This window comes from Aspergillus fijiensis, assembly GCF_003184825.1.
Source record: "Aspergillus fijiensis CBS 313.89 unplaced genomic scaffold BO72scaffold_3, whole genome shotgun sequence".
In the NCBI taxonomy this organism is placed as follows: Eukaryota; Fungi; Ascomycota; class Eurotiomycetes; order Eurotiales; family Aspergillaceae; genus Aspergillus; species Aspergillus fijiensis.
The window spans coordinates 744,078-763,862 of record NW_024468979.1 but is presented as its reverse complement, the minus strand read 5'-3'; the positions used below and the strand labels follow the sequence as shown (position 1 = coordinate 763,862).

Sequence of the window (19,785 nt, the reverse complement as noted above, 5' to 3'; positions counted from 1 at the left end):
TGGTCACCCACCCAACTACTAACCTCCCGGCGTGTGGCTTAAGTACGGCTGAGCGGACGGGAAGCCCTGTTTTCCACACCCTGTGGTCGTATGTGTTTGATGTATGTATTCTGCTGCCTATGGCCTAGACAATCTGAACTCTAGCAGCACGTGAGTTCAGAGACTATTGGCTTGGCGGCAAGCCAATCGAGCTTCAGGGCAAATCATCGCGCATTGATCCAGGGAATGTGGATATCTCAAGTCACCTAAGTTAGGCTTGCTGGCGGCTCAGCGCGTGTGAAGCGATGCTAACTACGGAGTACCTCGGAAAACATTCGCTCTTTTCAGTTTAGTGGGTACCCAATAATAAGAACCCATTCGATCCCTGATCGAATGTCCTCGCTCGCCATGATACCAGAGAATGATATCATATCATTCGATAGAAAAGATCGACTATTGTGTTCGCTTATCGTTCGCACGTCGAGATGGGAGGTGCCGATATTCTACTTACCTGGATGTTGCTATGCAGTGCTACAGTTGCCCAAGTAGCTAGGGGGCCTGATGTCGCTGCTCAATACTTCGCGCAACAGCAACGAACCCTGGGAACATCCCAAGGTGATGATACAAGTTCTTCGTCCAACTTTCGCGGCTTCCAACTGTGGAGCGAAAATAACAAACTACATGCCAGAACGCTCTCAAAGCTCAGCCCGTCATGCAGGGCATCGATGACACAGAAAATTCACTGTCACGCGAAGACGCGATCCTTGCAACGGCAGTGGGCGCGTTGGCAGCAGGGTCCGGGTCTGGGAAACGACACGCTTAGCGATCTTGTCTGTGACAGCGGGTGCGGGGAGTCCCTCGCCACGTGGTTTCTGGATGTCGAGCGCGATTGCGCCACGTTGGAGGAGAGGATGCTTTTTCCAACCCTGCGAGGTGGACAGCTGTGGGCGGGTTGGAACGAGACTTGTCTTAGGGATGAGGGAACAGGGAGATACTGTGGTGGTAGGTTCTGCTTTTCTCTTGATCTGTCTTGATATAGGACGTGGTGCTCACATCTATTATATGTGCAGATGTTATCAACGGCTTGAGCAAATCCTTAATCGATGAAATGCCGACTGAAGAACTCTGCTCCTTCTGCAACGTGCAATGGCATCGTGTCATGCAAACGTCACCCTTCTCATTCTACGACAAAAACTACAAATCGCGCCTCGAACACATCAACCGTGCCTGTGATCTCAACCTTCCCACAGCCATCCCGAAGCTCGTGCTCTCCGAGGATCCGCATATAGACCGGGACCCATACTGTGCGACCCTTCTTTCATACACCACCTCACCAGGGGACACATGCGACAGCATTGCGGCGCAATTCCAGGTTGCCTCGGCGGCTGTTCGAGCCGTGAGCTGGCCGCTGATCGACTGTTTCGCGATTCCCGAGGGTATGAGGTTGTGCACTCCGTTCAGGTGTAAGACCCATACCCTCAGGGATGGGGATACGTGCGACTCAATCGAGCGCGAGCTTGACTTGAAACCCTGGCTTGGAGTCTCGGCAATCCGGGCGTATAATCACTGGGTGAATCAGGATTGCTCCAATCTGCATGAGGCGAGTGATGCTCTTTTCGGGCATGTTATCTGTGTTGGCCCAACGGGTCAGTCAATCCTGGACGAGTGAAGCTTTGCTCTTCGGTGACTCCGCTGCCTGCGCTACTCGAGCATACTTTCGATTGTTTCTAAACAAGTTAATACTACACGTAGCGAAGATATTCCGCGGCATGTAGCTGGAAAGACCCCTTCAAGCAAACCCTAAGACGCAATGTACCCCGGCGAATACGAGACGCCCTCGGAGTACCCGATAGTGCACAGACCCGTGCGGCGATCGCCCAAGACCCCGCTGACATTAACAAGCTGCCACTGCAAGCCACCTTTTTCCAGCTGATAGAAATATCTCAGACATCCGTGAACAGCTGCTTTTGCTCTGGAAGCCGGGGAGACGACTACTATGACCTGAAGAGTCAGACCATGAGCAGAGCCTCCTCTTGGTATTGTTTGCATCATGCAACTTGTAATGCATCGCGACCAAGTGTTCGTCGGTCGTAATGAGGGTTTTACTGGGCGCTCGTATGAATTGTTTGGCTGAAGGCCAAGACATGTTCCTTTGATGTTGCGAACTATTTCGACAAAGCCAAGGGTGTGAGGCTCAAGTTTACTACTACTGAGTCCTAGTACTGACGATGTCTGGCTGAGGTGATTTCCCAAGTATAAAAGAATGACTTCCTCGACTGAAGAACGACAGCAGTAAAGTATCCGCGACAATAATTATCTATCCCGCAAACCAATCCTCGACAAAGCCCCAGTTCGCACATCAACTATTCGATAAATCAGTCAATATGGGCTGGCTCGGTACCCTTGGAGTATATCTTCATTTCCCTTCACCCTGCTACACTCTTCTCTACAGAGCTAATCTGCTTCTCTCACTCAAAGCCTGTGTACGGCGACCACGCAAGTGACAAACCCGACAACACCATCCCAGTTCTCAACAATGACAACGGGGACATTAATGCCGGGTACGGTGGAAAGTACGCAACTATTCTCCCCTTCACTTCCTTCCTCCCCTTACGCTGTTACCCTACATATCGAGCCCTGAGAAAGACTAAGAAGCGAAACCCCTGCAGATTCGTTTGGCTGGTGGCCCAGTACCACGCAGAGCGAGGCACCGGCATCTCCGACATCCGGGTCGTCTTCTCTGACCACGCACGCGAGGGGGCCTTGGACCTGGCCAAGGGAGCGGGCGGGCTGTATCGGTACTTGGAGTTTCGCTATGGCGGCGAGGGCGAGCGGCATGTGAGGCAGGTGGTGCTTGCGCGGCGGAGCGAGCCCATGAATGCGGCCACCGCGCAGAGGCTGGGCTTCCAGGGCTTCAGCGACAATATCGACCACGGTCGCGGGTCGTTCATATACTTGCTGTGGAATTATTGATCCGTACTGTTGCTGAGCGGTTGCAGGATTGGTGATTGGAGGCAACGATTTGTTGTTCGACTAGTGGGTACAGTGAGGGCGGGCAAGTGAGGTTGAAATTTCTAGATAGTGAAGTGGAGTGGGTTTCGATGCTTGCGATGTTTTGAGTCTCTACCGTAACCCTGTAAGAAACGTTTCCCAGCACCCGACTACGCAGCACCTGCAAGCAGACTAGATTATTACTCTATGTTCAAGCATACTTTTCAGGGTCCTCAGAAGGTATTTTTGGTTCTTTCCGCGTCGTTTTGCAGTCGCCATACGACTCAACCCCTGTTCCATTAAGGCAGTGAGAGAGATGCCGCTGGTCCATTACTGGTGTGTACTCCAAGGAAACTCCCCATCGCCACCCTGCAAGATGATCTGAGACTGACTTCGCACAAAAAGCTTCTGGCCGGTGGGACTCGACACGAGGCGATCGAGGGCGTGTACCACGCGGGCCGGCCAGTGTATCTCCATCCCCAGTTCCTGCGCCAGCATATTACAACGGACCATGATACGGAAGCACTCATTCAGGTACTTCTCCAGCACCGTCCGATTTCCCACGTGAAGGGGATCATGTGGCACGGGGAGACGGTTTCGTGGTCGATCGTATTCCGTCCATGTGGTGATATCCAACACCCACTCCTGCGGCAACCCTTTGTGTCGCAGATAAGCCTCCACCCGCGCAATATCCGATGCACTCGGATGATAGGGAGCATTTGTATCGCAGGTCAAAAACACCTCGAACGGAACCTTTCCAAATGGAAAGTTATCTTCATTCAGAAAGAGACATGGCGCGTAGGGATCGTCCTCGTCGTCGAGCGGGACGCTGATGGGCACCCTCGCCTGTTCTTCGGCCAGAAGCTTGGCCATGATTGGCAGGTGGAACTGCCGGTCGATGGTGAAAGGCGCTTCGAAATGGTCTTCCAGCCCGAAGAACCGGCGATGAAACTGGCTTGGAACTTCGGCCTGCGAGTGCATTTGCGTCCATCGGAAGAGGGCTTGTTGGTACATTTTCGTGTCGCGGTAGTCATCCGATCCGGGGCTACTATCCGCCCGCAGCTCCCGAAAGCTGTCCAGAATGTTCAAAAGGAGGTAGAAATCCAGCGTGGCCTCGAAGACCTGATCCCACCCGACTTCTAGTTCCTGAGATCTACATTCAGTTTGTTGGACCTTGGAAGAGGCTGTGCGGAAAGATGTGATGAAATGCGACCGTAACTTACTGTATCCCAACACTCCCGGACTTCCATCCATTCCCGCAGCCCGATCGCCGGATGGGCGCAGAGTCGTAGAACGGGGTCCATCTCACCCAAGACTAGAAGGGCGTTGACCACCTGCAGATTGAAAAAGGCATCACCATTGACCCGGAAGAATTCAAAACAATCGTTGTGTTGGTATCGACGCAGGAAGGCGGATCCCAGTCTTTCCCTGTAGGGCAGCGGGCATCCGCACGCGAAGCCCTCACTCTCGACATGCCGACACAGGTCTGGCGAGTTGGTCACCTTCCAGCCAAACTCCCAGCAGTCGTTCTGGCACCATGCGTAGGCCAGCGGCTGGACCTTGTGGGCTACCTCGTCGGCCAAGATGATATCGTCTCGCTGGGGTGGGTCATACCTCGCCGGGTATTTCCGCCGCTCGCGCTCGGTCTCGCTGGCGATCGCATGGGCCAGGGACTCGGCGAACTGGCCGATCTCTTGGCCCTGTTGGGGCCTGAAGCGGAAGTACAGATTCGTAGCCTCGGATACATCGGCAGAGGGATGGGATTGGAAAACGAGATTGGATGTCAAGGCATCCCAGCAGATGCCGTCGGCTTGATGAGCCATTCTGAGGGGGTGACGGAGGGCGGAGAGCTTCTACTGAACTCAGGGTAAAGAAACACGGTGACATATAAACATGCGAGGTAAGAAAGCCGCAGGAGCATGGGCCCCCTCATTGGTTGTCTTGGGAACGAGTGCTTTACCAAGTTCATGATTCAGATTCCTTAAGCGCATTCTAAGTGGCACATAAACCGATATCTAACACGCTAGGCCCGCTTACTGTGACTCATTTTGACGATAAGATGTGAAAACCTGGCAATCTAGAGATTCTGCCAAAACCAACCTTTGCCCTGCTACTGCTGTAGGGGAGCCAAAACACACAGCCAGATCCGCGAAGATGGAGATGCTAATGTTTTTTTTTCGCAGAATAGTGATATGCCCAAGCTCTATGATTAATCCGGACAACTCCCCAAAAGGAGCAGCATCGCCAAAAGTGGCTGTGCGCTGAGGCGATGAGCAATGCGACCTTTTACATCCATCCGGTCAGAAACGGGGTTGGTAAAGTTACTGCACTCTCGTCTATACCTGAAGAATGACAAAACGGAGATTGAAATGTCAGCTAAAGTATCCATGGACTTGTAATGCGTCAGATATCAGAATGCAGCAGTTCAGGACGTGTAGATCAGGAAGTGTCATATATATCATCTGGCGGCTCGATCATGAAGACGGGAGCTATTTCTGACTAGTCAGGAGCAATAGTGGCGCGGTCGAGTCACTATGACTCTGTCCTCAGCTGCCGATGCTATGTCTTCGGGCTCATATCATGCCTAAAACAAGGGACAAATCTGCAAGTAGAATAACCCACTTTGCTTGGGCTGGGTCGTATATCTTTTGCATGTATTGAAAACTAATCACCGAAACATATTCAAGTCTCTAAGGTGGTGGCTAGGTAAGGTATCGCGATCACCAGTTATCACACTTTGTCGAGGGCCCGCCGGCTTAGTAGCCAAGCAGGCGCTCACTGATCACCTCAATGGTTCTCAACTAGTTGCTCCTAAATATCCTTATGTAGATGGTCCCACCATCATCCCACGTGGGTCTTTGATCTTTTCATCAGTCTACACTACGTTTAAGGGATTGCACATGACCGATAGATGAAACCACATACAACGTGAAGACAGCCTGTCTATGAGTATGGATCTTACAGAGCGACTTGTGCTGTAGATTGTTTCACAGGTGAGCCCTAGACATCCGTCCCGACAACTAGACCGGCTACTGGCTGCTATTTTTCGTTCCTACCTGATGCCTCGATTACGAGCTTGTCGAGGCAAAGAACAAAAAGGAAGTGCGTCTCTATTGCAGAGGCCAGCTCTGCCAGTCTAACGGCCAATCCTTGGTTGCCCGGGCCAACGGCCAAATAGACTCAAAGATCTCAAGATCCGCGCTCGTCACTGCTGATCTCCTTCCTTCCCAGCGTGTTGTCTCACGGTTTCGGGGCCGCAGCCAACCGGCGCCATCCCAAGCGACCTGCCACTTCCCCATGACCTGAAAGTTGAGATACCCGCGCGCAAGAAGAGCCTGTGAGTTGCTAATTTCACGGGCCACCCGATACTGACCGTGGTGGCCTGCGAGCGGGTGGAGGCGCAGCAGTCGCAGAGTGCCCCTCTGCGGCCGCGGGTGGATACGCTTGAAGATGGCCGCGGCCAGCGGGGCGTCGATCGCGCAGTTGATGGCACAGTCCCGGAGAATCCATCTGGGCACGTGGTCCTGGTTGTGCCCCTGCTCGTACTCACTCAGCGCGCGCGGCGGGAAGGGTGTCCCGTCGTCCTGCACCACCGGGAGGCAGTTGAGAACGAGGTCCAGTGTCTCCAGCGCCGGGAATTCGCCGAGGGCCTTGTAGGCCTCCGTTTCGGTGGGGTGGCCCCGGTGGCGCTGCACGCAGATGCGCAGCGTCTTTAGCCTCGGGCAGCGGACTGCCATCCGGCGAATCGCATCCGCGGGAAACATCGGGGCGATCTGACCCTTTTGCGCCAGCCGGGTGGACTCGTAGCTTTGGTACTTGGGGGTCTCACGATGCAGCTTCAACTCGACCAACGTCGAGCCATGGCGGTCGAGGACGGCAGTGGGGAGAATCATCGGATCGTACGTGCCCAGAAGGCAGAGATACGTCAGCGGCGGAAGCGAGTCGAACATCGCCTGAATGGTCTGGGACCATGAGGGTAGAGAGTCTGCAGGCGGCTGGAGGGAGATGGTGAGACGCTTGAGGGCGCGGAAGGGCTGCAGGTCTGTGATGGCTGCCAGCGCGCTCTCCTCTTCTAGGGCGCCCGCCGTCCATGCAGTCAGGTAGCCCAGGTCGGTCACCCGGGACCACGCTTGGAACCCGTCCCCGGTCATTGTGGTGCTTAAGGGTAATGACAAAATTTCCAGCCTCGCACGCGTAGGGCTGGTATCAATTCCGCTCTCCGGCGGCCGGGACTCGAGCCATTTGGTGTAGTTCTGCCGTGTGCTGCCTGGCGTCTTCGGGCTGATCTGCAAGGACACCTGCTTGATATGAGGCGCTTGGCGTAGGAGATCTCGCAGAGAGCGATCGGGATGCTCCGTGTGAACGGTCTCATAGACTCGATCTTCGTAGTAGATAACCCGAACCGCATGTAGCACCGGAGATTGAGCCCATCTCTTCCGCGAGAAGTCCTCCGCTGGGTAGAAGCTGCAGCGGGGAGATACCGATACGCGGCAGTGCGGGTGCGCCTGGGCGAGAACATGTAACAGTTCCGGCGGGTAGTACATGTGAATCAGGAAATCGAAGCGGTTCAGCGAAGTCAGCCGCTGCACGAGGCGGATGATGGGGTTCCAATCCCCCATGTATACACCCAACCCGGGGACGATGATATCCTCCGGGGGACTTTGGCGTAGATACCGACAGAGCCTCTCGTCCTTCGCTGCTGCTATGGAACGCCTCGTATCTCTATTCAACAGTATCACGTGTTTCACAAGCGGTAGAATGAGGGTAGCGTCCAGAAGCCGAATCACGCGGTCAAGATGAGCTGGCTTCTTGGCCTCTAGGTGGATAAGGAGGGTTCCATAGACGCCAGGTCCGGCAATCTCGTGCCACTCATGGTTCACCTGCGATAAATCCCGCAGGGAATCCCGCGACACATCGCCGATCTAGCAGATGCGGTTAGAGGGGTTCATTAATACAATGCAAACGTCACTGTTCTTACCACGTCAGCAATCATTTGCTTTATTTCGACTGGCAAGCGGTTCATGATGAGAGGTTGGTCTGGTGCCGAAGCAAGGAAGGAAAGAGGAGCAACAAGCTGGAGAAGAACAGACATACACTTGAGTATTTACTCAGGATTATATCACGTGAGCTGACGGTTCGTGCACCCAATCAGCGCCTTGCTTATTAGGGCACACTTCGTAAATCAATTGCAGGGAATTCTATATACAGTGCTTATATCTCGGAATTTGGGACGAAGATTCAATTGTGGCGTGTAGGGTGACTGGGGAGAAGAAGGCTGTTTGGCAAGTTTTTCACCTCAGTACATCTTCTTCCCACTTCTTCGACCTGTCCAAACTTCTTGTGCTTGTTGACGCAGAAGTACAATCGGCTGACCACTGTGCACACTACCCCCCGGCTGAATCAAGACCTTTACCACGGTGGCGCCCGCCATTGCCGCAGCTACATCGACATTGATTTCCATTTTCATCGCCTCCAATATTGCGAGGGTCTGGCCTTCGGTCGCCTTAGTGCCCGGCTCAACAAGGACCTTCCACACGTTGGCGCTGGTCGGGGCTTCGACCGCTTGAATTGTCGCGTCTAGAAAAAGGGGCATGAGATCAGTCCGGTGGTCTGAATGTAGAGCCAGGAGTGCCAATCAACTTACCCTGCAGTAAGCGTGCTACCTCATCGTCGTCAGGCACCATCGCGTCTTTCTCCGCGAGCCATTGATCCAGGAGAGCCTTCTCCCTTGCCGTGGCTTGGGTGGCTGCCACGAGTTGCTTCTGCCGAATTACCTCCATTTCTGCCCCGGTCTCCTTCTGCAGTTGGTGGTATTCGGCCATGTCGAAGACACCATCCTCGACCTGAAAGTGATACCGCCCCGCCTGAAGGTCCGCCACTATCCGGTCGTACTCCTCCCCTGACACTTCAAAGAAGCTGATTGTATCCATATCCTGAATCAGCCAGGGCTGCTGCTGGAAGACTGGGTTTGTGCCGTAGAGATCGAGCGTTGGGAGAGACATTCCCAGGGGCATATACCCACCGGGGCCATCGACCTGGTAAAGACATATTGACGAGCCACCGTGGGCAAAGCAGCCAGCGGGGGTGTAGTTGCGACTGGGATTCATCTTGGGGGTGCGGATGCGGTGGCGGGGATCCTGGGCCACGGCAATGGGCAAGGCCATGATGAACCCCACTGCGAGGACGACGTTCTCGGCCGCCAACAGGACCTCCTTCAGCTCCTGCGGGGTCAGGCCGTTGAACTCGGCTGCATACGCGAAGGGGTCCGGGAGGTAGGCTGCGGTCGACCGCTGGGTGGTCGTGTAGCGCTCGAGCATCTCGACCAGCTTCCGGTGCCGGAAGGTAACAGGGAGCCGGTACCGACGGATGGGCAAACGGACACGGCGCATGTCCCCAAGGTTGTGTTCAATCTCAATCAGTCCACGGATCAGATCAGCTCGCTCCAGCCCCAGGCCGTTGTACCAGACGGCCAACGAGCTTCCGCACGCGACCAGGTTGTAGATCTGGCCGCCTTGGTTCCGGTTTGTGGAGACCCTCCCGGTGGCCGACTCGAGGGCGCGTTTCAGCGCTGTCGACCGACACTTCATCTCCAGGTCCATCTTGCCATCGCCGTACTCGACGAGGAGGTAGTCGTCCCCTCCAGATCGGTAGGTCACCTTGGGCTGCGACTCAGTCGCCTGCAGGGAAGCCACCACGTCCTGTCCCGGGGTATAGGCAATGTAATTCAGCGCCGCATCATCGAAAGCGACAGCATCGTCCCACGAGTCATTCGCCACACAGGAAGCCATCCTCTGCAGAAAGCGCCCGTGTCGGCGCCTGCACGCCAGCGCAGTATCGAGGTTGACCCGGCGGAACCGGAGGGTGTCTCCAGCGCGAAGCTGGCCGAGCTTATAGAAGTCCGCGCGTATAACGGTCAGACTGCACAGAAAGCCGCCAAAGTCCGGACAGTCCACCGGGAATAGGACCGGCTCGTCCCCAGTCCAGTTCAGACCACCCATCGGGTATCCATATTCGAAGACGTTGCTCGGGTGGGACCCTCCATCGCCCCCGTCGCCACGCGCATACTCCGGTCTCGGGCCGATGAGGCGGATGCCACCCCGTGCAGCATTATGGCTCACCCTCCAGGTTGTTGAAAAGCACATCTCAATGTCTTTGAGGGTCAGATAACCGGTCTCGTATGGGCCAGGCATGACTTGAATCACCCAGTCGGTAGAATACTGGGGGATCAGGGAGCGTGGCATACTGATGGCTCGTGCTTCTGGAAGCTGGTCCCGCGAGACAATGTGCAGGAAATCGCCAGCGCGGAGGGGCCGACCTTGGTACCCGCCGACTCCGACCAGCGGGTTGGTCGATTTACTGTCGAACCAGCTCGCAATGTTGAGAAACCCGCCATAGACAGCCAGATATACACGGCACTGCGCAGCTAGTTTCCCGATTCTGAGCGTTTGACCTGCCTGGACACTAACACGCATCCATTGGACAAGCTTCTGACCGTCCAGCGTAGCAGGGACGGGAGGGCCGCAGAGCACTACCATCGCGTCTCCGAGGAACAGAAGCTCGGGGCCCGTGAGGGTGATCTCGAGTGCCTCCGTGGTCGGAGGGTTTCCCACGAGGATATTGGCGGCTTGGAAAGCGATCGGATCCATCGGACCGGCATGACCAAATCCGTGACCAACGGACGGTCGCCCGGGATAATCTTCCACGAGGGTGTATGATCCGCCAGAAATGACATCAATGGCTGCAGGGGCATAGTCCAGCGAGTCGAGGAACTTGGTAATGGTATGGCCCATACGGAATCGCTCGTCGTCGACAATCGCTGAGAGGTAGTCGAGATTGACCGGGGGGCCGCAAATGACACTCTTTGCCAGCACTTCTGCCATTCCAGCCACCGCGTCAGATCGGGTGGATGCGTGGTACATGATCTTGGACAGGAGGGGGTCATAGTCGGGGCTAACCGTGAGACCAGCCCTAATCCAGGTGTCGATCCGGGTTCCGGGGGGCTCGTGCCACCTCACCTCCTGAAGTAGACCCGGACTAGGCGCGAAGCCCCTAGCCGGATTCTCGGCATAGACTCGTGCTTCAATAGCATGACCACATGGCTCCAGCCACTGTGCTTGCCGGGCCTCCAGCTCCTCCGACAAAATGCCGCCGCATCCCCCGAGCTCGCAGTCTGCTTGTTGTAGCATGAGCTCTACCAGATCAACGTTGTAGCACATCTCAGTGATCCCGTGCTCCACCTGCAGTCGCGTGTTCATCTCCAGAAAGAAGAAGTCTCCAGACACATTATTCACGAGGTATTCGACTGTGCCGGCGGAGCCGTACTGAACGCTCTCCGCCAGCGCCACCGCGGCCTCTGTCAGCTTGGCCCGGAGCTCCGGGAACCGTTGCGTCACAAAAGGACTGGGGCACTCCTCCACCACCTTCTGGTTCCGGCGCTGAATTGAGCACTCCCTCTCTCCGATGCTGATGGCTCTTCCCTGCCCGTTGCCGAAGACCTGCACTTCGATGTGGTGACTATCCGGATAGTACCGTTCCAGGAAGACGCCCGCGTTGCTGAACAACGACTCTCCGCGGGATCTGGTCGACTGGAAATTCTGGCGCAGCTCTGCCTCGTTGGTGCAGGCCATCAGGCCCATGCCGCCCCCGCCCGCGGTGGCCTTGAGCATCACCGGGTAGCCGAGCTGTTGAGCCATTTCCACGGCGGCATCTTCCGACTGAACAAGGCCCGGAGATCCGGGCACTACGGGTACGCCCGCCGTCAGCGCCAGATCCCGGGCTGTGTGTTTGAGACCGAAAGACTCGATGGCCTCGGGCGAGGGTCCGACAAAGATCAGGCCCGCCGCGGCAACAGCCCGGGCAAAGGCGGCGTCCTCGGAGAGAAACCCATAGCCGGGGATGATGGCCTGCACATCTCGTGATTTAGCGATGGCGATAATCTGTTCACTGCCGGGACGCGATCATAATTTAGCTGGGTAGTGTGTAGAGCGTGGATTTGTGGCTACACACCCATCAATATACGCAGCTCTGGCCTCCCCGGTCAGGAGAACTGCCTCATCAGCAGCGCCAACATGCCCCGATCGTGAATCCGATTCGGTGTAAAGAGCGACCGTGCGAATGCCAAGCTTCCTGTGGCCCTTTGGCTATCAACGGACACAGTGGATACGCGGGGCTGCACTCACTTTGCGGCTACCAGAAGTCGACAGGCAATCTCGCCCCGGTTTGCTACAAGTAGGGCTTTGAGGTGTTTCATGCTGCAAGGGTAAGGGAACGAGCCGGTGTAAAAATCGCTTGGGCTAACCAAAACCACTTTTCTGGGAAGTAGTGAGTACAGAAGTGGAATTTAAGCCCTTTTTCTGTGAACCATCTTGATGGCCCCATGTTCCTAAAGATAAGAGTCTCTACCTGGGTTTGTGATAACAGCTGTCCCTCTACTGCTAGAGAAGCGGGGTGCAGCTCGAAGGGAAGAGGGGCACTGCGGTCGCTGCACTGCATGTGACAATCATTTCCCAATGGGTCAACCCCTGTAAGTTGACGCAATATCGATTGGGCAGATTCTGCATGGACTCGCAACTCGCATCAGCTTGACGTCTCATCATTCCAAGAAGGGCAGAACTCGCTCTGAATTCACTGGCCCCGTCTCCTCAGAAAGACAGGATATCCCCGATTTGGTGCCCCGACAATTGCTTATCAATATATTGAATTCTATATCTTATCTCATCTACAGTCTGCTGTCGTCGCAGTGAATTCAGCATGTAGTTCCTAGCTACAACCGTCGCACTACTTGGAAACGGCGTTCTCTTGGTAGTGTGGTGGTTATTCAGACAAATGAAAATGTATCACGAACTGACATAACGGTATGGAAAGCCCCCCCTTCTTCTGCAGGGATCTAATTGAGGTACATCAGACTTCAGCCGGATACCAGCGGCCTCACATTCGCCTCTCAGAGGATTCAGTGTTTCCTCAGCTAGCCCTACCAGATCAATGGCTAGCTCTTCCAGCTGGAAAGAGGAGGTCTGGTCGCGCACCAACGTCCACAGGTCCGACAACAGATCCAGGTAATGTTCATCAACAATGTCCACGATACTCAAGCTCTTGAGAGATGCGGGCAAGAGCTCATTCAGTGGGATTTCACCAATGAGGAAACTATGGCGCATCACCAGGTTCTCGAGAACGGTAAATGGTATCAGAGACCCAATTTGCTCCTCAGCATGCTCAGCGAAATCGGCATCGGTCCACTGTTCAATCTGCCCCGCCGTATTATAAGCAATGGTGCCCTCCAACCGGAGAGTCCTGAGCGTAGCAGCAACGGGAAGCAAGGACCGGCAGAACCGTGGCGCCGAGAATGGCACAGCCCTCGCATCGAACAGGTCAACCGAGCGGCTATACTGCCCAATCGTCACCCCAGGTACTCCAAATCGTTGCTGTTTGATGGTATCATTCGATGATGGACGGCAAATGTAGCGATGAGGCCGTATGTGACAAATACATCTAAAAGTTTCTTTTCCGTATTACGGGAAGCCGGCCTCTGCCCCGCCGTACGGCATTACGTACAGTAACTGCGCGTATGGAATGATTTGGTTAGTGATCGAGTTGTGATGCTGATTCTCCACTACCCGCAACGAAGGCAGTAGCGAGGCCAACTATTGAGGATTCGTTTGTGTCATTATACACTAATATTGCAAGAAATCGTCGTTCAGCTAGAAAATAGGGTCAGAAATACTCACTGCCGCATCGGCTGGTAACACGTGACACGTCAGTTTTCCTAGTGGGAAGTTACGATCTGTTCTACATAATAAACTGAAAATCGAATTAACTCAATTGACAAACTGCCATTCAGGTGCCACGGATATGTCACCAACACATACCAGCATCAGCATCAAGACATAGAGCACCGCTCTTGGGTCGGCTCGTGGGGCTGCGGAAATTTCCGCTGGCGCATAAGCAAGGATGGTTTCTCTCATCAGCCTATCAATTAGACTTTGGCTGGAGGCCTGACTTCTGTTGAGGTCTCACTTGCATCTGACCAGATGACTTCCGCGGCCGACAGGGTTTGAATCAGGGCCGACATAAATATACCTCCACGAGCACCCCAAGACTCTTTGCTTTCGCCCGTGCTCCATTCCTCACCGAGAAAGCATGGACAAATCGGAGATTGAAAGCCTGGCTGGTAAGGTCCAGCAAGCAGTTGCATCCTACGATCCCAGTGACTCCTCCAGCTGGATTCCGATTCAGGATGCCATCGAAGAATTGCGGCGGGCCACGGAACCCCCGCATGTGTTTCTCATGAAGCAGCGGTTTCACGTACGTGCGGCATTTCCGAGTGTGCCTTCCACCATCGCTGAGCTTACCGATAGATAGTGCAGAACATCTATCTCGTCGCTGCGGTGGATATGGGGCTATTCAAAATTCTCTCCGCCAGGGCGGGTGAGAGCGTGACGGCATCCGACCTCGCCGGAGCGTCTGGTTACGACAAAGCCCTAACCGGTACCTGCATTGCCCCTCGCACCTTGAAGCACACCTCACAGCTAAAAACATCGAGCACGAATGTAGCCCGAATTATGCGCATGATAATCGTACTGGGACTGGCCACCGAGACTGGCTATCAGAGCTACCGCACCAACGCGCGAACCATCTGTCAATCCGACCCAGGCTCAATAGGAGGGTTGGTCATTGCGTCAGTATCCCTATCACTTCTCTCTTTCTTTCCTCTCCACGCTCGACGTGAACAATCTTCATTCCCCCGGAAACTACGTACTGTGCAGCCGGAATGGCATGCCTCGAACCAGAAGCTCGATGCTGTACACCCTCGCCAGCCAGATCCACCAGTACCTCAACCAACATAAGCCCTGCGCCACCGACGAGTCGCTCGCTCCCTACACCTTCGCCATGCGCACAACCCTCTGAAAGACACTGTCCACAGACCCGGACTGGAAACAAGCCTTCAACAATAACAAGACCCCCCGGAACAAAAGCTTCTCGGTACCGTGGCACAGCAAATATCCGGAGCGGGATCGCCTCCCTCCCCCGTTTCCCACCAAGCCAGAGCAACTCCTGAAGCCATTCACCATTGTCGACATTGGCGGCTCTCAGGGAGTGGACCTGCAGCGGTTCGCAACGGCATTTCCCGAGGTGCCCTGTGAGATGATACTCCAGGATTTCCGGGAGACGGTGAACGGGATCCCTTCGGGGCTCGACTCGAGAATTCGACCGATGGTATATGATTTCTTTACACCACAGCCGGTGGAGGGTGAGTTCATCCTTCTCTGCTATCCCCACCTTCCATTGTACTTAGGAATAATAATAACCATCAGAGAAATCCCAGGAGCGGACCTTTACTACCCCAAATTGATCCTGCACGACTGGAACGACGAAGCAGCCCGGAAGATCCTATCGAACACGGCGCAGGTGATGGGCCCACACTCGCGGCTGCTGATCAATGAGATGGTGCTCGCAGATACTGGTGAGACGCTGGCGTGGGCGGATATGGACATGCTGATGTGGCTGCTCTGTAACGGGATGGAGCGGACAAGGCAACAATGGGAAGAATTGCTGGGCCGTGTCGCCGCCTGCAAGTTGTGGCGATATGGCTGGACGAAGGAGCAGATCCGCAGTGCATCATTGAGACTTGTTTGCCCGGATTCGTGGCTCGAGGCTCAGGGAACAAGCTGCAGGAGGTATCAGGTTTGTCCTGTTCTATAGATTTTACAATGACAATAACTAATGCCTCTCCAAAAATACAGGCTAGCAGTGGCGTTAGTAAACGTCGTAGCGGGACATGTGATAGTGGTGGTGGTGGTGGCAATATTAGTGGTACCAAAATGCTCCTTGATCATGCAACTCCCCTGCCAACATCGAAACCTAGAGTAATAAAATGTCTGTTGGAGGATAAGATATAATAGAGGATAGCACCAGCCTCCAGATTCCCCTCAACTTTCCAGGAACTCTACCTGATCGCAAGCGATTTCCTTCCCCATCCTAGGTTTCCATCCTTACTCATGATCTGAGCCCCGTGTAACAATCTGCTCCACCAACTCCGGGTCCTTAGGAAGACCAGTGAGATTGATGCATCCCGTCTCAGTAACCAGGAGATCGTCCTCAATACTTGCTTTGCATTAGCTACGTCAAAATCTTCCATTCGGAAGGGGAATTGTAAGAGGGGCACAAACCACACGCCACCAACATCCCAGAACTGATTGAGAACCGCCTCGTTGATGTACTGCGCATGCTGCGGGGCGCGAAGGTACTCGCAGATCGTGTGTTCATCAAAATGGATCTTCTCGAGTTAGCTAACACCCCACACCACTATTTTAAACTAAAGGAAAGGGGACAGACGCACCCCTGGCTCAACGGTCACGACACACCCGGCAGGCAACTCTCTCCGTACTCTGAGGTTTTTGTACAGAGGGTCCGGATCGGCCTCCTTGGGACGTCCCCCGGCATCATGAGTGTCCATGCCCAAGAAATGACCCAGTCCGTGAGGCATGAACGCGGCGCTTGTTCGCGCCGCCAAGATCTCGTCGGGGTCGCCCTTAAGGATGTCCAGTCTTAGCAGACCCCGAATGGCCACCTTGTGGGCCAAGAGGTGAAGATCATCCCAGACGACTCCAGCCTCCAGCGATGCGATGCACTCTTTCTGCATTTCCAGCACAATGTCGTAGATCGCACGGGCCTCGGGTGTGAATTTGCCGGAGAGCGGCAGCGTTCGCGTCTGGCAGGTGGTCATTCAGGCTGCTCTCCTCAAAACTTTCTGAGTATTTCATTGGGACTCACCACATCAGCACCATAACAGTCCACCTCCGCCCCGGCATCGATCAGGAGCAGTTGCTTCCGTTCACCAGCCGTGTAAAGGCTTTGGTTGTTACCCTCAGGGTGCATGGTCGCGGCGGCACGGCCACTCGCCACGATACTCGGATATGCCTGAATCTTGGCACCTTGCTTGGTACATTCTCCCAAGAAAATCCCATGAATTTCAGCCTCGGACGCGGCTGTCCGGACGGCCTTCATGACAGCCCGATGAGCCGTGCAGCTGATGTCGATTGCCTTCTTGAGCAGACCAATCTCATACTCATCCTTGACCACCCGGCATTCGTCGACGGCCTCTTTAAGGGCAATAGCGTCCACGTGAGTATCCTTGGGGAAAACGATACCTTCGCCTACATGGCCAGGGATTGTAAACACGGAAGGCTTGGAGACTGACCGTCGACTTCTCATTGTTTCCAGTGTAGCCCCTAGAGCTGTCGTCGGTAACACGACATCGACATCGTACGTGGCAATGGCTTCCTCCGGTAGCAGAGGCATGCCGCTCCAGACAATCTTTTCGGGATCGACGGGCGGCACGAAGAGGGTCAGACGACTATTGTCGATGTCATAGAGCAGATGAGAATTCGGGATATTGACACCTGACAGGTACATAAACGCTCGATGCTGGCGGAAAGGAATTTCGAGATCACAGTCCTGGTAGAATCGATCCGGACATCCAGAGAGGAAAATGAAGCCATTGGCTGGGGGGGACTTTTCTGCTAGGAAACTGACTACACGCTGGACGTGTCTCTTCGCCGGATATTTCCCCTGGATGATCGGGCGGGTTGACATGGCGGCGGATGTTGGGAGCTTCCGATTCTTCCTTAAGATCTATCATGATTTCCTTTTAACAGTCATCATGACCGTGGGGAAGAGGCTCTCCATTTATAGACAACACGAAGGGGCCAAATTCGATAGACAGGCATATCCGATAATCGGCCCCGGCCGCGGTCAAAGATACTCGGGTTCGCTTAAAAGCCCGGCTACGGGTGAGGCTACCGAAGCCGAGTTTCGGGGGCTAATGTATGTCCTTCAGAACATCGGCTCTTCATCAAGAAAACAACTTTTGCTTTTCACCTTTGAAAGCGACCGATGTCAGACTCTGTCTCGGTAGCCTTGAATAGGTTGCTACTATAGAAGATGACTCCCGAAACACCGCAGCCTGCTCAACCCCAGCCTTATGGTGAAGGAGAGGAAAGTCGGTCTATTCCGGTTCTCCCTCCCCCAGACAGGGGATTGGCGGCCTCAAGGTTTCTTTTCGCATGCTTTATCGTAGAAGCAGTGCTCTGGGGTAAGATCCAATGCATCCGGCTGTTGCTAGTTGTGATCCCGGTGGCGCTGACGGAAACCAGGCTTCCCCATGGCCTATGGGGTGTTCCAGTCGTACTATTCGCAGCAAGCCGAATTTGCTGGTTCGCCCAACGTCGCTGTGGTTGGCACCGTGTCGACCAGCATCTACTTTCTCGGTGCACCGGTGGCTACCCCACTTGTCCGACGATTCCCTCGGTGGCGGTATCGCATGGTCCTGCTTGGCACCAGCCTTTGCATCCTGTCCCTCCTTGGAGCTTCTTTTGCCTCGTCAGTCTCTGTGCTGATGGCTGCTCAGGGCGTGCTTTATGGATTGGGGTTCTTGATCATCTATTTTCCCCTCCTGTCAATGCTCAACGAATGGTTCATCCAACGCCGGGCCTTTGCCTACGCGATCGTCTACGCCGGTGGCGGCCTCAGCGGCATAGGGCTTCCCTTCCTGTTTGAGTGGCTGTTGGCGCGGTATGGCTTTCGCACTACGCTGCGCATCTTCATCATCGTCCAACTCGTTCTTCTAGTCCCCATCCTGCCCCTCTGTCGGCCACGATTACCCGCCTCGCCTCAGCAGCTTAGAACGACGACCCGCTGCATTGACGAGTTTGCTTTCGTCCAGCGACCGCTGTTCTGGGTTCTCGCTGTCTCGAACCTCGCCCAAAGCTTTGCGTATTACATCCCGTCGCTGTATCTCCCGAGCGTGGCCTCCAGCATGGGCTTGTCCGGAACCCTGGGGGCCTTGGTCCTCGCGGCTCTGAACCTGGCGACGGTGTTCGGGCAACTCAGCGTGGGCTACCTGGTAGATCGGCTCAGTAACAGCAAGATATTCACGCTGGTGGTGATGACGGGGATGATATCTGGAGTGGCCACCTTCACCCTTTGGGGGCTGGCGAGATCACTGGCCCCTCTGCTAGTGTTTAGCTTGGTGTATGGGCTGTCTGCGGGGGTCTACGTGGTGCTCTGGCCGCGCTTCGGCTCGATGCTGGCGGACGATCCGCAACTGGTTTTCAGCTGGATGGCGTTCGGCAAGGGACTCGGCAATATTTGCACCGCGCCCATTGCCGAGGGTCTGCTGCGAGAGTCGAAGAGTTCCGCCAGCTTTCGGTTCGGCATGTTCGGGCCCCTCGTCGTTTACCTCGGCGCTCTCATGCTGGTCTCCTCTTTGGGGGGTCTGGGATATTTCTTGAGACAGTCGCGGGGAGAGAACAGGAAATCCCCCTTCGGACTGTTCGGCAGATCTCGTATCTCCTCGTCTTAAGGTTCTTTTCTTGGATGCTGGTGCCACTATCTTGTCAAATGCGGAGACTGGGAACATTCGAAATTGATATTTTCGATCATTTAGGTGTTCCACAACATTGAGGTAGAAGAGAGTTCTTGATCTTTATTGGAGTGGTAAGCTCATACTTGTAATCTTCCGTTTCTCTGGTCATGTACCCTATAGCACACGGTGCCTAAATTGGACCCACCCACGAATAGGTGAATGGAAAAGTGTAGAAAGCTCTTATATTGTTGACGCAAGGATCAACATTCTGAGAAGGCATTTCTTAAGGTACTTTTAACATAAGATGCCCTACGTTTACAAAATCCCAAGATTGGTGAGGTGTGGCTGCAACCGGGGTCAAGGGCGTGACACAAGCTCTGCCCAATATATCTTGGTATCTGCCAGCGGTATACTGCGACAACGCTCCTATTCATAGTCTACCCTTCTTAGTG

General features: G+C 54.6%; 8 protein-coding genes across 8 annotated transcripts; 4 read left to right on the top strand and 4 right to left on the bottom strand.

The window, feature by feature from the left end:
• The first annotated feature begins 296 nt into the window (after positions 1 to 296).
• On the top strand, positions 297 to 1,714 carry BO72DRAFT_140679 (LysM peptidoglycan-binding domain-containing protein). The gene is made up of 2 exons (XM_040939173.1): positions 297 to 981; positions 1,050 to 1,714. Exons 1-2 carry the CDS (start codon positions 465 to 467, stop codon positions 1,646 to 1,648), a joined length of 1,116 nt encoding a protein of 371 aa, XP_040806211.1. The 5' UTR covers positions 297 to 464; the 3' UTR covers positions 1,649 to 1,714.
• A 649-nt stretch (positions 1,715 to 2,363) lies between these two features.
• Positions 2,364 to 2,952, top strand: BO72DRAFT_491822 (uncharacterized protein; the record flags this gene model as incomplete). Its single annotated transcript, XM_040948228.1, has 3 exons — positions 2,364 to 2,387; positions 2,458 to 2,552; positions 2,649 to 2,952. 3 exons carry the CDS (start codon positions 2,364 to 2,366, stop codon positions 2,950 to 2,952), a joined length of 423 nt encoding a protein of 140 aa, XP_040806210.1.
• A 160-nt stretch (positions 2,953 to 3,112) lies between these two features.
• Positions 3,113 to 4,936, bottom strand: BO72DRAFT_444129 (uncharacterized protein). Its single transcript, XM_040943738.1, has 2 exons — positions 4,194 to 4,936; positions 3,113 to 4,116 (listed from the first exon to the last, which is right to left on the bottom strand). The coding sequence occupies exons 1-2, from the start codon at positions 4,791 to 4,793 to the stop codon at positions 3,301 to 3,303; spliced, it is 1,416 nt and encodes a 471-aa protein (XP_040806209.1). The 5' UTR covers positions 4,794 to 4,936; the 3' UTR covers positions 3,113 to 3,300.
• A 1,138-nt stretch (positions 4,937 to 6,074) lies between these two features.
• On the bottom strand, positions 6,075 to 8,006 carry BO72DRAFT_395265 (uncharacterized protein). The gene is made up of 2 exons (XM_040941990.1): positions 7,949 to 8,006; positions 6,075 to 7,892 (listed from the first exon to the last, which is right to left on the bottom strand). Exons 1-2 carry the CDS (start codon positions 7,991 to 7,993, stop codon positions 6,081 to 6,083), a joined length of 1,857 nt encoding a protein of 618 aa, XP_040806208.1. The 5' UTR covers positions 7,994 to 8,006; the 3' UTR covers positions 6,075 to 6,080.
• Positions 8,007 to 8,136: 130 nt separating this feature from the next.
• BO72DRAFT_395261 (bifunctional urea carboxylase/allophanate hydrolase) lies at positions 8,137 to 12,294 on the bottom strand. The gene is made up of 4 exons (XM_040941989.1): positions 12,150 to 12,294; positions 11,977 to 12,096; positions 8,615 to 11,913; positions 8,137 to 8,547 (listed from the first exon to the last, which is right to left on the bottom strand). Exons 1-4 carry the CDS (start codon positions 12,218 to 12,220, stop codon positions 8,267 to 8,269), a joined length of 3,771 nt encoding a protein of 1,256 aa, XP_040806207.1. The 5' UTR covers positions 12,221 to 12,294; the 3' UTR covers positions 8,137 to 8,266.
• A 1,812-nt stretch (positions 12,295 to 14,106) lies between these two features.
• BO72DRAFT_491819 (S-adenosyl-L-methionine-dependent methyltransferase) lies at positions 14,107 to 15,669 on the top strand (the record flags this gene model as incomplete). The annotated part of the gene is made up of 4 exons (XM_040948227.1): positions 14,107 to 14,271; positions 14,325 to 14,604; positions 14,891 to 15,217; positions 15,293 to 15,669. The coding sequence occupies 4 exons, from the start codon at positions 14,107 to 14,109 to the stop codon at positions 15,667 to 15,669; spliced, it is 1,149 nt and encodes a 382-aa protein (XP_040806206.1).
• Positions 15,670 to 15,959: 290 nt separating this feature from the next.
• Positions 15,960 to 17,562, bottom strand: BO72DRAFT_420184 (aminopeptidase P family protein; the record flags this gene model as incomplete). The annotated part of the gene is made up of 4 exons (XM_040942699.1): positions 15,960 to 16,071; positions 16,137 to 16,243; positions 16,307 to 16,678; positions 16,741 to 17,562. 4 exons carry the CDS (start codon positions 17,560 to 17,562, stop codon positions 15,960 to 15,962), a joined length of 1,413 nt encoding a protein of 470 aa, XP_040806205.1.
• Positions 17,563 to 17,910: 348 nt separating this feature from the next.
• On the top strand, positions 17,911 to 19,330 carry BO72DRAFT_367711 (monocarboxylate transporter; the record flags this gene model as incomplete). The annotated part of the gene is made up of 2 exons (XM_040940850.1): positions 17,911 to 18,061; positions 18,123 to 19,330. 2 exons carry the CDS (start codon positions 17,911 to 17,913, stop codon positions 19,328 to 19,330), a joined length of 1,359 nt encoding a protein of 452 aa, XP_040806204.1.
• Between the last annotated feature and the right edge of the window lie 455 nt (positions 19,331 to 19,785).